Source organism: Hyla sarda, chromosome 3, assembly GCF_029499605.1.
Source record: "Hyla sarda isolate aHylSar1 chromosome 3, aHylSar1.hap1, whole genome shotgun sequence".
Classification (NCBI taxonomy): Eukaryota; Metazoa; Chordata; class Amphibia; order Anura; family Hylidae; genus Hyla; species Hyla sarda.
The window spans coordinates 412518993-412537280 of NC_079191.1; the positions used below are offsets into that span (position 1 = coordinate 412518993).

At 41.0% G+C, this 18288-nt stretch overlaps 1 protein-coding gene across 6 annotated transcripts in view; it reads left to right on the forward strand.

Annotated features, from left to right (window-relative positions):
* Positions 1–18288, forward strand: part of HHAT (hedgehog acyltransferase) — a 489607-nt gene that overhangs the window by 153671 nt on the left and 317648 nt on the right. For 5 of the 6 annotated variants that reach the window (XR_008891670.1, XM_056568209.1, XM_056568211.1 and 2 more), the window contains 2 exons: positions 48–161; positions 15263–15457. Coding sequence is in view for 5 of the 6 variants with exons in the window: in XM_056568209.1 (XP_056424184.1) it covers positions 48–161; positions 15263–15457 (309 nt within the window). In the remaining variant the exon portion in view is untranslated. Of the gene's footprint in view, positions 1–47; positions 162–9129; positions 9249–15262; positions 15458–18288 lie in introns of those variants that run through there. The other variant, XM_056568213.1, reaches the window with a different exon arrangement.

Below are 18288 nucleotides of genomic sequence, written 5' to 3' on the forward strand. Positions count from 1 at the left end.
GCCATTGAGACATGTCAGTAAACCATTGCCTCTGCTTTTCTATAAAGGACATATCAGACTTTGAGTGGAGTTTCTGGACGGAATGGGCTCGTTTGCGGCTTTTTTGGCTCATGCTGGGACATGCGCTACTGTCACAATTTGCCAAAATTTTCTTCAAAAAGGTATGTGCTTTTGTGTTTTTCTACATTTATTTCTATTTGAATGGGGCCATATATTAAAGGGGTCCTCCGGTGAAAACCTCTTTTTTTTTATTTTATTTTTTTTAAATCAACTGGTGCCAGAAAGTTAAACAGATTTATAAATGACTTCTATTAAAAAATCTTAATCCTTCCTGTACTTATTAGCTGCTGAATACTACAATGGAAATTCTTTTCCGTTTGAAACACAGAGCTGTCTGCTGACATCACGAGCACAGTGCTCTCTGCTGACATCTCTGTCCATTTTATGAACCGTCCAGAGTAAAAGGAAATCCCCATAGCAAATATATGCTGTTCTGGACAGTTCCTAAAATGGACAGAGATGTCAGCAGAGAGCACTGTGGTCATGATGTCAGCAGACAGCTCTGTGTTTCAAAAAGAAAATAATTTCTGCTGTAGTATTCAGCAGCTAATAAGTACAGGAAGGATTAAGATGTTTTAATATAAGTAATTTACAAATCTGTTTAACTTTCTGGCACCAGTTGATTTAAAAAAAAAAGTTTTTCACCGGAGTACCCCTTTAAGGAGCTGTTCGCTTTAATGTCACCGGGCCCATTGCGTTTAGTGGACTGCGCGTAGGCGACTAAAGATCACATCAATTCCATTTCCTGCATGTACACAATTTGTTTGCGAGTTTTAAAAAGCTGTGTATCATACCTCTCCCCTTGCTCACGTTGTGTGAGCTCCCGGCAGGAGGAAGAGGGCTTTCCCCAGCAGGCGTGACATAACTGAAGCCTGCAAGAGCTTTGCCTCACCATGCCCCGCACGCACTTCCTGAGTTTGGTCTCCTGCCAGGCCGGGAGGAGACCAAACTAACTGTTTGATTTGCAGCAAGGAACAGAATAGAGCCACCTAGTGGCCGTTTTTTTCAATCACATTAAAACAATATAAAGGTTGAGAATTATAGGAATGAATGGAGCACGTGACGTCTACCGGTAGACAACACGCGCTCCTCACTGAGAGCGCCGGGGTCCCGTCCTTTAGATCACGGGTGGCCCCAGCAGTTGGACCTCCCACGATCAGCAACTTATCCCCTATCCTGTGGAAAGGGGATAAGAAAGTTTTTGCCAGAATACTCCTTTAATCCCCTAGAGGACCAATAATGTAAATGTACGTAATGGTGCCCTGGGACTTAGCGCACAATGATGTACAATTATGCCATAAACAGGAAGCAAAGGCTGTCCGGGCATGCTGGGAATTGTAGTTTTGAACCCGCTGGAGGCCCCCTGGTTGGGAAACACTGTCTTAGGACTTAAACCAGGAATATAGAAATGAAAGGATGCACTCACCCGGGAGTCTTAATAGCAGAAGACTTTATTCAATCATCGGTACAATACATAAGCGGGTAGACGCAGGGAAGCAACCTCGCAGCGACAGGCTGTTTCCTGCGCACAAGGCGCACTTCTTCGGGCTGCCTATCGGCAGCCCGAAGAAGTGCTCCTTGTGCGCAGGAAACAGCCTGTCGCTGCAAGGTCGCTCCCCTGCTTCTACCCGCCTATGTATTGCACCGATGATCTACTACCCCCTGGCACCACATGAATTGTGTGTACTGTTACGGACTATTCCGTTGAGATTGGTCTGCGCTGGATAGCAGTGCCGGACTACACCTCTTGTATTATCTAACTGTCTTAGGACTTGTTCACACCTAGGCCCAGCAGGAATTTTCTTGACTAGAATTGAACTGAGTTTTGTCTTCAAATAATTTTTAAACCTTTTCATTAGAAGTCCTATGCAAAACACACACACGATATGGCACGCTTTATCAAATTACCTACTCAGCTCTGCTACATTTATACTTTCCAGCCTATGGAATTCTATGGGCAGGCTGGGAGTTGTAGTTTTGCATTAGCGCGAGACACACTGTTTGGAAAACACTGTTTTAATAATATTCTGGGATACGCTGCACATGACTGCTTACATCCCTGGGTCATCTGCTCTGCAGGAATATCACACTTGTGCATTAAGCAGATTGAGGTGTAGCATGTAAAATTTGGCTTTTCAATAAAACAGCGTATAGTAAAAGTATTTTATGGTGTGCGAGAGCTTTACTGCGGGAGAAAAGCACTTACGTCATTGCCAATGACTTTCCGGTAGTATTTTATATTATGCTGTAAGCAGACACTGATCTGGTATTCACAGTCTGTGGTGGAGAAAACTATCCCGGAATGACCGAGTGACAATATAATATGAAATATTTTGACAATTCTTAATTTTAATCTCAATTTTCTTCTTTTTGCATAACTAAAAAACAGAAAACAATATTATATAAGGGAATTGCATGCCCTGCTGTACTGTTTATCATAATGGTCCCTAAGCCTTTTTTCATCAAATGTCCGCTTAAAGGGGTACTCCGCCCCTGGCATCTTATCCCCTATCCAAAGGATATGGGATAAGATGTCAGATCGCCGCGGTCCCGTTGCTGGGGACCCCGGGGATCACCGCTGCGGCACCCCGCCATCATTACTGCGCAGAGCGAGTTCGCTCTGTGCGTAATGACGGGCGATACAGGGGCCGGAGCAGCATGACGTCATGGCTCCGCCCCTCATGACATCACGGCCAGTCCCCTTAATGCAAGTTTATGGCAGGGGGCGTGACGACCGCCACGCCCCATCCCATAGACTTGTATTGACGGGGGCGGGCCGTGACATCACGAGGGGCGGAGCCGTGATGTAACGATGCTCCGGCCCCTGTATTGCCCTTTGGATAGGGGATAAGATGTCTAGGGGCGGAGTACCCCTTTAAAGGGGTACTCCACTGCCCCAGCATTTGGAACATTTTGTATGGGAGGGTGCATGACAACCACCACGTCCCCTCCCATAGACCTGCATTGAGGGGACGTGTTGTGACGTCATGAGGGGGCCTGACCAGGACGTTGCGAGTCCCCGCATCCACACTCAACGTTCGGAACAAAATGTTCCAAATGCTGGGGCAGTGGAGTACCCCTTTAACATATGCTCTAGAAGAAGCTCCTGGCATACGCATCAAGTATATACATAAGGGCCCATTAAAACTACGGAACGTATACACTGACAGAATGGCTTGGCATGTGCGCCAAACATATACGTAGGGGCCTATTCAGATTACGTAACATTCGGATTTGAAATTCCGATACAGCAGCCTACCTTCTGCTGCACTGTTCATACTGCAGAATTTCCATGGTGGAATTTTCTGATTCCAGGTTCCTCTGAAAAAATGAACATGTTAATTCTGCTAATATGATTTATAAGATACTTCTCATATTATTTATTAGATAAGGCAGCAGAAGTTTCTCAGTCACAGTAGTTTCCATCATAACAGGCTTACTGCTGCCTTATCTAATGAATCATAAATCTAATGAGCAGTAATACAAGATTCCCCCCCCCTGTACATCACTGGTCTCGTCATGTGCAAAAGAAGAGCCAAAAGAATGAACAGAACCTGGAAGCTTGGAACCTGACAGCATCTGATATGGAAAGGTCTCTGCACTATGACTAATAACGTTATATTAATATGTTTCTTTAGGGTAGAGTCACATATATACGCAGTGTATTTCACGATACATAAAATCCACTGCATAGAGGGAAATACATTGTGTAGGGCCCTGTGTGTCTGCTCATAGGAGAATACTCTGAATATACACTATGTGTGACCCTACCTTTATTATACTTTTTAACAACATATACAGGCTGTTTCTTATGTGGCACACTCCTAGCACTCTCTGTAGGCTTCTACTTTTCTCTTTTTTGGTACCTCCTCTTATTTTCACAGCACTTTAAACACCTAGTTAATATGAAAGTATGTATCATTTACGTAGAAGTATTTACATTATTCTTATGTACAGTTTGCCATCAGTAGGCAACTTTTTCTTAGTCTGCCTCTAAGACAGTGTTTTCCAACTGGTGTGCCTCCAGCTGTTGCAAAACTATAACTTCCAGCATGCCCGGACAGCCGTTGCCGAATGTGACCTGAACTTCTGATCGCTGTAAGGGGTTATGGTTAGGATTAGGGTTAGGCGTTAGGATTAGAGGTTAGGATTAGGGATTAGAATTAAATGGGCACTCTCATTAAAAAAAATTTTGCTATTGCACTCCTTATGGTAAATAAAAAATATTTTGAATATACTTTTTTTTTTTTTTTTTTTTTTTTTTAAATGAAGTTTTCTATGTTTTACTTGTGCTTAAAAAAGATCAAGAGAACATTTCCCCCCATCTCATACACAGACTTAGGACTGAAGCTCAAACACAGGAAGTGCAGCCTGGAGTGCTGAGGGGGTGTGTCCAACCAACAGCATATGGCAGTTAAGTGTGAGAGGAGCTATGATTGAATGAGGCTGGACACACCCCCTCAGCACTCCAGGCTGCACTTTCTGTGTTTGGACTTCGGTCCTAAGTCTGTGTATGAGTTGGGGGAAAATGTGCTCTTGAGCTTTTTTAAGCACAAATAAAGCATAGAAAACTTCATTTTTTTTAAGCAAAGTATATTAGAAATAGTTTTTATTTACCATAAGGAGTGCAATAGCAAAAATTTGTTTTAATGAGAGTTACCCTTTAAGGTATGGATTAGGAGTTTAGGTTAGGGTTAGGATTAGGGTTTAAGGTTAGGATAAGGAGTTAGGGTTAGGATAAGGGGTTAAAGTTAGGCTAAGGGTTAGGGATTAGGGTTAGGTTTAGGATTAGGGGTTAGGATTAGAGATAGGGGATAGGATTCGAGGTTAGGGTTAGGGGTTAGGGAGTGAGAGGGAGCCGGCTGTAAAGCAGAAAAGTGTGTCCCTGTGCGGAGGGTCACATTCCGCCTCAGGGACACAGTTTTCTTCATTACACTGGGCATGTTGAGAGTTGTAGTTTTTCAACAGTTGGAGGCACCCCAATTGGGAAACACGGTTCTGGGCACAGGCTGTGATTGTGGCACTATTTCAGCACTGTATGCCGTATTATTTTAGCACCTTATCAAACCGAAGACAGTAGTCCTGACACAGCAGGACACCATATAAACTATGTATTACAATATCCCTAATACATACACTCACCATATCTCAGTGTAATTAAAGTCTGATAGCTGTGGCCCCTACTGATCACTACAATGAGATGGTGTATCATGTTCTTCTTAACGGGGTACTCCACTACCCCAGCGCCCGTTTGGTTCAGAACTCTGGGTGCGGGGGTCGCGACGTCACAGCCATGCCCCTTGTGACGTCACCCCCCCCCCCCCTCAATGCAAGTCTATGGGAGGGGGCATGATGTCAGTCACGCCCCCTCTCATAGACTTGCATTGAGGGGGCGTGGTCGGACGTCACGACCCCCGCAGCCTGTACCCAGCATTCGGAACTAAATGTTCCGGACACTGGGGCAGTGGAGTACCCCTTTAAGCTTCACAGACCTTCATCTACGAGTTGACAGATCATTGGATCCACACACTTGACATTGTCCCCAAAGACCCCATCGGCGGTATCTCCGGCCTAGATTTTTGTCGGGGGGCCTGTCAATCTATACCTGAATCCGGGGGTGTCTTCAAAGCACGAAAAAAACCTCTTTTGACTAAAAAGTTTATATCTAATTTCTCAAACAAGAAGGTAAAGCCACCGCGGCATCCCTGATGAGATGCACAATACGATAAGCGTTCCAATGATTACCTCGCGCACAAAGGAAGACGAGAGATTACGAATCAAGCCTTCATTTCCATTCTGCTGATTTGCCGCCGCATTGACCCAACGTCTCTCATCTCAAACGTATACGATCCTGGCGGAGAATTAGCAGGTGATTTCGGTATCGTTTATGCAGCCGCGTGTCGTACCCGTCGGCTGAAATCACATGAACGGCGGTAAAAAAAAAATAAAAAAAATAAACAAGCACGGAACGTAAAGTAAAGGTTAATTGAAAACAAGAAACCAATTTCGAAAGCCGAACAAGTGGAAGACAAGGTAATTATTACGAAGAACGTTATTAGGAGGGGAAAAAAAAGAAAACATGTTTGCGCGCCCGGAGTCATCTCGGCGTACATAATTTCCGAACTAATCATCTATGGAACAATGGCGCTTTAGTGCCTGTGGATGAGGATTGGCATTACTACTTGGCGGATAATGGTTCATGAGCTGTGTTATTAAAGGGGTTATCCAGGAAAAAACTTTTTTTTTATATATATCAACTGGCTTCAGAAAGTTAAACAGATTTGTAAATTACTTCTATTAAATTTTTTTAATCCTTTCAGTACTTATGAGCTTCTGAAGTTAAGGTTGTTCTTTTCTGTCTCAGTGCTCTCTGCTGACATGTGTCTCAGGAAACGCCCAGTTTTGAAGCAAACCCCCATAGCAAACATCTTCTAAACTGGGCGTTTCCCGAGACACGTGTCAGCAGAGAGCACTGAGACAGAAAAGAACAACCTTAACTTCAGAAGCTCATAAGTACTGAAAGGATTAAGATTTTTTAATAGAAGTCATTTACAAATCTGTTTAACTTTCTGGAGCCAGTTAATATATATAAAAAAACTTTTTTCCTGGAATACCCCTTTAAGCCTTTCGCTTTCATCCGCCATTAGACCAAGACTAGTGCTGGCGAGTGCCTATATGCCCTTTGGACAGTGGTCTCAAACTGTGGTCCTCCAGATGTTGCAAAACTTCAACTCCCAGCATGCCCAGACAGCCGTTGGCTGTCTGGGCATGCTGGGAGTTCAAGTTTTGCAACATCCGGAGGGCCACGGTTTAAAGGGGTATTCCAGGAAAAAAGTTTTTTTTATATATCACCTGGCTCCAGAAAATTAAACAGATTTGTAAATTACTTCTATTAAAAAATCTAAATCCTTTCAGTACTTATGAGCTTCTGAAGTTAAGGTTGTTCTTTTCTGTCTAAGTGCTCTCTGATGACACCTGTCTCGGGAAACGCCCAGTTTAGAAGATGTTTGCTATGGGGATTTGCTTCTAAACTGGGCGTTTCTTGAGACACGTGTCATCAGAGAGCACTTAGACAGAAAAGAACAACCTTAACTTCAGAAGCTCATAAGTACTGAAAGGATTAAGATTTTTTAATAGAAGTAATTTACAAATCTGTTTAACTTTCTGGAGCCAGTTGATATATATAAAAAAGTTTTTTCCTGGATAACCCCTTTAAGAAACTGCCTTAGGATATCCTTTATACTGTATTTCCCCTGCAGAGGAGTGGGACAAGGGACAACCCTGTTTCCATCTTACGGCACAGAGATTTATCAAAATCTGTGAAGAGGAAAAGTTGCTGAGTTGCCCATAGCAACCAATCAGATCGCTTCTTTCATTTTCAACAAGGCCTTTGAAAAATGAAAGAAGCAATCTGATTGGTTGCTATGGGCAACTGGACAACTTTTCCTCCCCACAGGTTTTGATAAATCTCCTCGTAGGTTTTTATACGGTTCCGGTAATGAAGTGCGTTTATCGGTTTACCTCAGAGCTTGTAAAACGTCCTGACTGCCGAAGGGGATGGCGGCAAACTCATATCTCGGCTACGTGTCACAAAGCTTCCAGTCAGCAGATCTTTCCTCATATAAAATTCATTACCATAGGTTCATGTTAGCCTCCAAAGAGGGAAACTCGAGTCTATAATCTCGGGGATGAGAAGAAATGCGTCTTCTGTTCCTCATCACAAAAAGTGTCAACATCCTACTTTTTCAACAGTAACTTCTTATTTTGAATTCAAATTTTGTGATAGTTTAGAAAAAAATTTGTGATTTTTTATTTTCTTTGTTTGAGTGTCCTTTAGATTTCATCAGAAACTTTCTTGTTGACTGAGGCGGCTCAAACACCTTCAGTCGGTGGCATACCTAAGGCGTGGCAGGTATGGCACATGCCCATGGCACCACTAGAGGGGCGCACGGTAGAGCCTTGCGCAGGGCTGTTTTTTTTTCACAATCCTACTCCTACTGGATTTCTGATAACTGCCATTTTATCACCCCTTGTCCCATTTTATTACCCCCTTATGCCACTTTATCAGCCCACTGTAGCATTTCTTCACACCTTGTGCCATTTCATCAACCCTTGTGCCATTTTATTATCCCCTTGTGCCACTTTATCAGCCTCCTGTGGCATTTCTTCTCCCCTTCTGCTATTTTATCACCCCCTTGTCCCATTTTATTACCCCCTTGTGCCACTTTATCAGCCCCCTGTGGCATTTCTTTACCCCTTGTGCCATTTTTTCACCCACTTGTGCCAGTTCATCACCCCTTGTGCCATTTTATTACCCCCTTATGCCACTTTATCAGCCCCCTGTAGCATTTCTTCACACCTTGTGCCATTTCATCGACCCTTGTGCCATTTTATTACCCCCTTGTGCCACTTTATCAGCCCCCTGTGGCATTTCATCACCCCTTCAGCCATCCTATCACCCGTTGTGCCATTTTATTGCCCCCTTGTGCCACTTTATCAGCCCCCTGTGGCATTTCTTCACCCCTTGTGCCATTTCATCACCCCTTGTCCCATTTTATTACCCCCTTATGCCACTTTATCAGCCCCCTGTGGCATTTCTTCACCCCTTGTGCCATTTTTTTACCCACTTGTGCCAGTTCATCACCCCTTGTGCCATTTTATTACCCCCTTATGCCACTTTATCAGCCCCCTGTAGCATTTCTTCACACCTTGTGCCATTTCATCGACCCTTGTGCCATTTTATTACCCCCTTGTGCCACTTTATCAGCCCCCTGTGGCATTTCATCACCCCTTCAGCCATCCTATCACCCCTTGTGCCACTTTATCAGCCCCCTGTGGCATTTCTTTACCCCTTGTGCCATTTCATCACCCCTTGTGCCATTTTATTACCCCCTTGTGCCACTTTATCAGCCCCCTGTGGCATTTCATCACCCCTTGAGCCATTTCATCATCCCCTTGTGCCAGTTCATCAGCCTACTGTGGTATTTCAGAGGTTTGTGGGACTGCACAGGATTTTGCAGGACCCGCTGTGTGTTCTGTGACTGCCCGCTCCCACCCTCATTACCACCCCCCGCATGTTTTTTATTGGGCCCCACAGAGCCTGCTGACCAACTGTCATGGGGGCACAAGAGCGGGCCTGCTTGCCGCCTCAGAGCTCCCCATGAAGCCACTGGTATTGCTGTGCTGAGGTAAATAGCCAAAGACTGTCTGGGCATGCTGGGGGTTGTAATTTTGCAACAGCTGGAGGCACCCTGTTGGGAAACACTGCCCTATGCTGCAGATGCTGGCCTATGCTGGAAATATCTATCTATTTCATATCTATGACATATCTATCTATATATCTTATATCTCTATATATCTCTCATATGTATCTATTTATTTTATGTGCAAAATGCAACTTGCGCAAAAATGTGCAACTTTTATATAACACAGAACTGATGTACCATCCTAATAAATTCCCCTCTTAGTCTTCAGTTTAGTAGAATGGTCATTCTGCAGATGTTGCTGATGCCTGGCATCTCGGGGTCCATATACTGCACAGGACAAGACTGGATATCCTGGTTTTTAAGACTGTCCAGATTAAAACTGCTATAAAAAATAAGAATAAAATAAACCAAATTAGAAAAAGCACATCTGCTCACATCCCATCACTTTTTACTACAGGAATCCCCTTGGTGATCGACTCTTCTGGAAGTGATCCCTAATGTATTCTAATAAAGAAACAGCGCTGAACGCCCCATAAACCTTCACTGCTGTGTATTACAGGGGTTGGTGAGACATAGATGAGGACACCGCCATTACTTCTCCCTCTTTTTCCCACCACACAGATGGATTTGCTTTCAAAGCCGCCTATAGCCGGAAGGCATGATTATAGAGCCGCGGTTCACACTGGTCATGAACGCTGCCATTTGCATCTCAGTCTTTGTACTGTGGATGAGGATAAATGGAAGCTCTATAGGGACGGCCTGTGAGCGCTGTGTGTATCAGCCAGAAGGTGAACCCTGGAGCCGAGCATTTTGTGAATAAGTTGTATGTATTGACCCCGGAATGGAATTAGAGGGCAATGTTACATCAATATACCTGCACAATATGCCTCATATTAAAGGGGTACCCTGGTGGGGAATTTTTTTTTCTATAAATCAATTGGTGTTAAAAAGTGAAACAGATTTGTAAATGACTTCTATTTAAAAATCTTAATCCTTCCAGTACTTATCAGATGCTGTATGATCCACAGCAAGTTCTTTACTTTTTGAATTTATTTTCTGTCTGACCACAGTGCTCTCTGCTGACACCTCTGTCAATTTCTGGAACTGACCAGAGAAGCATATGTTTGCTATGGGGATTTTCTCCTGCTCTGGACAGTTCCTAAAACAGACAGAGGTGTCAGCAGAGAGCACTGTGGTTAGACAGAAAAGACATTCAAAAATAAAAGAATTTCCTTTGTAGTATTCAGCATCTGACAAGTACTGGAGGGATTAAAGGACATCTGCAGAGATAACAACTTATCCCCTATGGGGATAAGTGTCTGATTGCGGGGGTCCGACCGGTGGGACCCCCCACGATCTCCTGAACGGGGCCCCCGCATTGCCGCGCTGTATGCTGGCTAATGCGCGTCTCGTGGAGCTCACTGAGCTTGATGGACACGCCCCCCCCATACAGCATCCCCTCCCCCCCCCCCCCCACAATCTCCCATAGAACTACATGGAGGAGGCGTGTCAGGGCCCTGTGCAGGAGATAGCGGGGGGGTCCCAGTGTTCGAACCCCCCCCCCCGTGGTCAGACACTTATCCCCTATCCATAGTTGTTTTTGCTGCAGATTCCCTTTAATATTTTTAAATAGAAGTAATTTACAGACCTGTTTAACTTTCTGGCACCAGTTGATTTAAAAAAAAATAGTTTTCCCCTGGAGTACCCCTTTAAGTCATGTTCTCGCTTTGCCTTGCATTGTGTCATACACCTTATACTAGTTTTAAGACATTTAACATTTTGTATTTTTCACCTATGTTCATCCTGAGCTCCTTGGTTCGTGAATAGTGTTGGGTGCGAATACTCGCATTTCGAATTTTTATCGTGAATATCGCAAATTCGCGTATTCGCAAATATTGCGAATATATTCACAATATGTTTGAAATTGCAAATATTTGCTTTTTTTCTGCATATGTGAATATTTGCATATTCCTTCTTTTCACTTGTGGGCCAATTAGAATGATGCAAATACACTTGTCAGAGGTTATCAACAACATCCCTAGCAACCTATAGTAAAGTTGCCCACCCCCTCGCTGTTTTCTTCCTCGAATACGCGAATATGTGAATATAGGACGAATATTCGTCTATATATTTGCAAAATATCGCGAATTTGAATATGAGCAATGCCGCTCATCACTATTCGTGAATAGAAATAACAGTAAGAGACGTGTTCACACCAGCAGTGAGGAGGAGCTTAGCTACAGACGCTGATTACAGGGCCGGAGGGAGTGTCACACCAGACCCCTACAGGCCCCACTGACTTTGAATGGGGTCCATCGGGTTTTCATTTGATGTTTGTTATTTTGCAGAATTTTTGTTCTCTGCTAAAGTCCCTAACACTAATGTATATGAGGCTTTATATTGATACATCACCACTAAAGGGGAATCTAACATTACATCTGACCATTTAAATGAATAGCCTTCCACTACTATCTGTTCTGGCTCACAGGGGGTAGAGGGTTCTGTCTAGTTGGCTATCTATCTCATATCTATCTCATATCTATCTCATATCTATCTCATATCTATCTCATATCTATCTCATATCTATCTCATATCTATCTCATATCTATCTCATATCTATCTATCTATCTCATATCTATCTCATATCTATCTATCTATCTCATATCTATCTCATATCTATCTCATATCTATCTCATATCTATCTCATATCTATCTCATATCTATCTATCTCATATCTATCTCATATCTATCTATCTATCTATCTATCTCATATCTATCTCATATCTATCTCATATCTATCTCATATCTATCTCATATCTATCTCATATCTATCTATCTATCTCATATCTATCTCATATCTATCTATCTCATATCTATCTCATATCTATCTCATATCTATCTCATATCTATCTATCTATCTCATATCTATCTATCTATCTATCTATCTCATATCTATCTATCTATCTCATATCTATCTATCTCATATCTATCTCATATCTATCTCATATCTATCTATCTCATATCTATCTATCTATCTCATATCTATCTATCTCATATCTATCTCATATCTATCTCATATCTATCTCATATCCATCTCATATCTATCTATCTATCTCATATCTATCTCATATCTATCTATCTATCTCATATCTATCTCATATCTATGTCATATCTATCTCATATCTATCTCATATCTATCTCATATCTATCTCATATCTATCTCATATCTATCTCATATCTATCTATCTCATATCTATCTCATATCTATCTATCTCATATCTATCTCATATCTATCTATCTCATATCTATCTATCTCATATCTATCTATCTATCTCATATCTATCTCATATCTATCTATCTATCTCATATCTATCTCATATCTATCTATCTCATATCTATCTATCTATCTATCTATCTCATATCTATCTATCTATCTCATATCTATCTCATATCTATCTATCTCATATCTATCTCATATCTATCTATCTATCTCATATCTATCTGATATCTATCTATCTATCTATCTCATATCTATCTCATATCTATCTCATATCTATCTATCTATCTCATATCTATCTATCTCATATCTATCTCATATCTATCTATCTCATATCTATCTATCTATCTCATATCTATCTCATATCTATCTATCTCATATCTATCTCATATCTATCTCATATCTATCTATCTATCTATCTATCTATCTCATATCTATCTATCTCATATCTATCTCATATCTATCTATCTATCTCATATCTATCTCATATCTATCTATCTCATATCTATCTATCTCATATCTATCTATCTCATGTCTATCTATCTCATATCTATCTATCTATCTCATATCTATCTATCTCATGTCTATCTATCTCATATCTATCTATCTATCTCATATCTATCTCATATCTATCTATCTATCTATCTCATATCTATCTATCTATCTCATATCTATCTCATATCTATCTATCTATCTATCTCATATCTATCTATCTCAAATCTATCTATCTCATATCTAACTATCTATCTATCTAATATCTATCTATCTATTGATCTATCTCATATCTATCTATCTATCTATTTATCTATCTCATATCTATCTATTTATCTATCTCATATCTATCTATCTATATAATATCTATCGCATATCTATCTATCTATCTCATATCTATCTGTCTATCTATATCATATCTATCTCATATCTATCTATCTATCATCTATCTCATATCTATCTCATATCAATCTATCTATCTCATATCTATCTATCTATCTCATATCTATAATCTATTTAATATCTATCTATCTATCATCTATATCATATCTATCATCTATCTCATATCTATCTATCTCATATCTATCTATCTATCTATCTATCTATCATCTATCTCATATCTATCTATCTCATATCTATCTATCTATCTCATATCTATCTATCTATCTCATATCTATCATCTATTTAATATCTATCTATCTATCATCTATCTCATATCTATCATCTATCTCATATGTATCATCTATCTCATATCTATCATCTATTTAATATCTATCTATCTATCTATCAATCATCTATCTCATATCTATCATCTATCTCATATCTATCTATCTCATATCTATCTATCTCATATCTATCTGTCTATCTATCTCATATCTATCTCATATCTTTCTATCATCTATCTCATATCTATCTATCTCATATCTATCTATCATCTATCTAGCTCATATCTATCATCTATCTATCTCATATCTATCTATCCATTTATCTCATATCTATCTATCCATCTATCTATCTCATATCTATCTGTCTATCTATCTCATATCTATCTCATATCTATTTATCTATCATCTATCTCATATCTATCTCGTATCTATCTATCTATCTCATATCTATCTATCTATCTATCTATCTCATATCTATCATCTATCTCATATCTATCTATCTATCTCATATCTATCTGTCTATCTATCTCATATCTATCTCATATCTTTCTATCATCTATCTCATATCTATCTATCTCATATCTATCTATCATCTATCTAGCTCATATCTATCATCTATCTATCTCATATCTATCTATCCATTTATCTCATATCTATCTATCCATCTATCTATCTCATATCTATCTGTCTATCTATCTCATATCTATCTCATATCTATCTATCTATCTATCATCTATCTCATATCTATCTCGTATCTATCTATCTATCTCATATCTATCTATCTATCTATCTCATATCTATCATCTATCTCATATCTATCTATCTATCTCATATCTATCTGTCTATCTATCTCATATCTATCTCATATCTTTCTATCATCTATCTCATATCTATCTATCTCATATCTATCTATCATCTATCTAGCTCATATCTATCATCTATCTATCTCATATCTATCTATCCATTTATCTCATATCTATCTATCCATCTATCTATCTCATATCTATCTGTCTATCTATCTCATATCTATCTCATATCTATCTATCTATCATCTATCTCATATCTATCTCGTATCTATCTATCTATCTCATATCTATCTATCTATCTATCTCATATCTATCATCTATCTCATATCTATCTATCTATCTATCATCTATTTAATATCTATCTATCTCATATCTATCTATCTCATATCTATCTATCTATCTAAATACCAACAAATTGTTCCATCAGCACTCCAAATAGTTTAAACTGTGTTGTATTGACCAATGGTCAGCAGATGCATCCACTGCTGACCATGGTTTTTTTCTTTAAACAATTTGGAGTGCTGCTGGAGCAATTTGTTTGGTATTCGGATGTCTATACCTGATCTGCGACTGGGACCAGGTTATTATCCACAGGCACCCACCATCTCTACTTACTGAAACAGTTGTGCTGCTTCCACCACTGGTTCTTATCTATCTATCTATCTCTCTTTCTCTCATTTCTATCTATCTAATATCTTTGTGTATCTTTACTTCTGGGGGAGTGCTTGATATTAATATACAGCCTTCTTATTCCAGTCTCACCCTTGGCTCCTGATGGTATACGGCATGGTGGCGTGCTGGCTGGTACTGGGGACTAAAGGCTTGGTCACCATCCTCCTGAATACCGCCATATTCTATGCCACTGCACTGATGAAGATTCCCATGGTCACATGGCTGAGCTGCCTGTTTATGCTTTTATTATTCCACAATGAGTCAGTGGAGGATATCCAGGTAAGAGGCTATATACAGTAGCTGTAGAGTTTAGTATGTTACAGGATTATGTTCTAGAGGTAGGTTACAATGCTGTGGTCTGTAACTACTCACACATAAAATGCTCATATACCTTAGACCAATGTTTTCCAACCAGGGTGCCTCCAGCTGTTTCAAAACTACAGGTCCCTCCCAGCATGTACAGCCAAAGGCTGTCTGGGCATGCTGGGAGTTGCAGTTTTGCATGAGCCAGAGGCAAATTGGTTGGGAAACACTGCTTTAAATCATAGCCTAAAGCTAAATCCAATGGCGATCAGTATATGTTAGGATCACACAGGGCATCTTGTCCTCACACAGACGTTACAGTCTCCCCAGACATAGATAATGTTATCAGCTTTTTTTCAAATATTTTTTTCACTTTATCCTCTGACAACATGTAATCTTCACATTCGTGTCACAGAGAAGCTGGCAGGATATAAATAACTAGTGGGTAAAAGCAATTTCTATTGCTCAAACAACACTTGTGATTTTAGCATTACCAGCGCATCTTCTATACAGCGGGGGTTTCATCAGGGGATCGTGCTGTGGATCATAACTGGCAAGGTACTTTGTCTAAAGCAGTATTTCCCAACCAGGGCACCTCTAGCCGTTGCAAAACTACCACTCCCAGCATGCCCGGACAGCCCAAGGCTGTCCGGGCATGCTGGGAGTTGTAGTTTTGCAACAGCTGGAGGCGCTCTGTTTTGAAAACACTGGCCTAAAGTGATCTGGTCACCAGGATAGGCGTCCTATAAAACAACATCACCCTTAGAGAGCCCTCCACAGGGCAATATTTGAGCAAATATGAGAGTAACCTCTTTAAGGAGCACACCCTGTATGAAAAGGCATAGCTATATACACTGCTCAAATAAATAAAGGGAACACTAAGATAACACATCCTAGATCTGAATGAATTAACTGATCGTATAAACTACTTTCGTCTTTACATTGTTGAATGTGATGACAACAAAATCACACAAAAAATTATCAATGGAGATCAAATTTATCAACCCATGGAGGTCTGGATATGGAGTCACACTCAAAATCAAAGGGGAAAACCGCACTACAGGCTGATCCAACTTTATGTAATGTCCTTAAAACAAGTCAAAATGAGGCTCAGTAGGGTGTGTGTCCTCCACGTGCCCCTATGACCTCCCTACAATGCCTGGGCATGCTCCTGATGAGGTGGCGGATGGTCTCCTGAGGGATGTCCTCCCAGACCTGGACTAAAGTATTCGCCAACTCCTGGACAGTCTGTGGTGTAACGTGGCGTTGGTGGATGGAGCGAGACATGATGTCCCAGATGTGCTCAATCGGATTCAGGTCTGGGGAACGGGCGGGCCAGTCCAGAGCATCAATGCCTTCCTCTTGCAGGAACTGCTGACACACTCCAGCCACATGAGGTCTAGCATTGTCTTGCATTAGGAGGAACCCAGGGCCAACCGCACCAGCATATGGTCTCACAAGGGGTCTGAGGATCTTATCTCGGTACCTAATGGCAGTCAGGCTACCTCTGGCAATCACATGGAGGGCTGTGCGGCCCCCCAAAGAAATGCAACTTCACACCATTACTGACTCACCGCCAAACCGGTCATGCTGGAGGATGTTGCAGGCAGCAGAACGTTCTCCACGGCGTATCCAGGCTGTCACGTCTGTTACATGTGCTCAGGGTGAACCTGCTTTCATCTGTAAAGAACACAGGCCGCCAGTGGCGAATCTGCCAATCTTGGTGTTCTCTGGCAAATGCTAAAAGTCCTGCACGGTGTTGGGCTTTAAGCACAACCCCCACCTGTGGATGTCGGGCCCTCATACCACCCTCACAGAGTCTGTTTCTGACCGTTTGAGTGGATACATGTACATTTGTGGCCTGCTGGAGGTCATTTTGCAGGGCTCTAGCAGGGCTCCTCCTGCTCCTCCTTGCCCAAAGGCAGAGGTAGTGGTCCTACTCCTGGTTTGTTGCCCTCCTACGGCCTCCTCCACGTCTCCTGATGTACTGGCCTGTCTCCTGGTAGCGCCTCCATGCTCTGGACACTACGCTGACAGACACAGCAAACCTTCTTGCCGCATCTCGCATTGATGTACCATCCTGGATGAGCTGCACTACCTGAACCACTTGTGTGGGTTGTAGACTCCGTTTCATGCTACCACTAGAGTGAAAGCACCGCCAGCATTCAAAAGTGACCAAAACATCAGCCAGGAAGCATAGGAACTGAGAAGTGGTCTGTGATCACCACCTGCAGAACCCCTCCTTTATTGGGGCTGTCTTGCTAATTGTCTATAATTTCCACCTGTTGTCTGTTCCATTTGCACAACAGCATGTGAAATTGATTGTCAATCAGTGTTCTTCCTGAGTGGTCAGTGGGATTTCACAGAAGTGTCATTGACTTGGAGTTACATTGTGTTGTTTAAGTGTTCCCTTTATTTTTTGAGCAGTGTATATTCACATACCCTATATTAATATCAGTTCAATGACCAGACCCCATTAATAATTACAGACCCCCTATATTAATTGCAGACCCTTAAATTACTTTTATACCCAAACCAGACTTCCTTTATATATTTAGCCTCAATTTATTAATATCAGTCCCCAGACTAGACCCTCAAAATATATCCTATATAGTAATAATAATAATAAAAATAATAATAATATATTATTAGTAGTAGTAGTAGTAGTATTATTGCTATTAGTAGCAGTATTATTATTATTATTATTAGTAGTAGTAGTAGTATTACTATTATTATTATTATTACTATTAGTAGCAGTAGTATTATTATTATGATTATTATTAGTATTAGCAGTAGTATTATTTTTA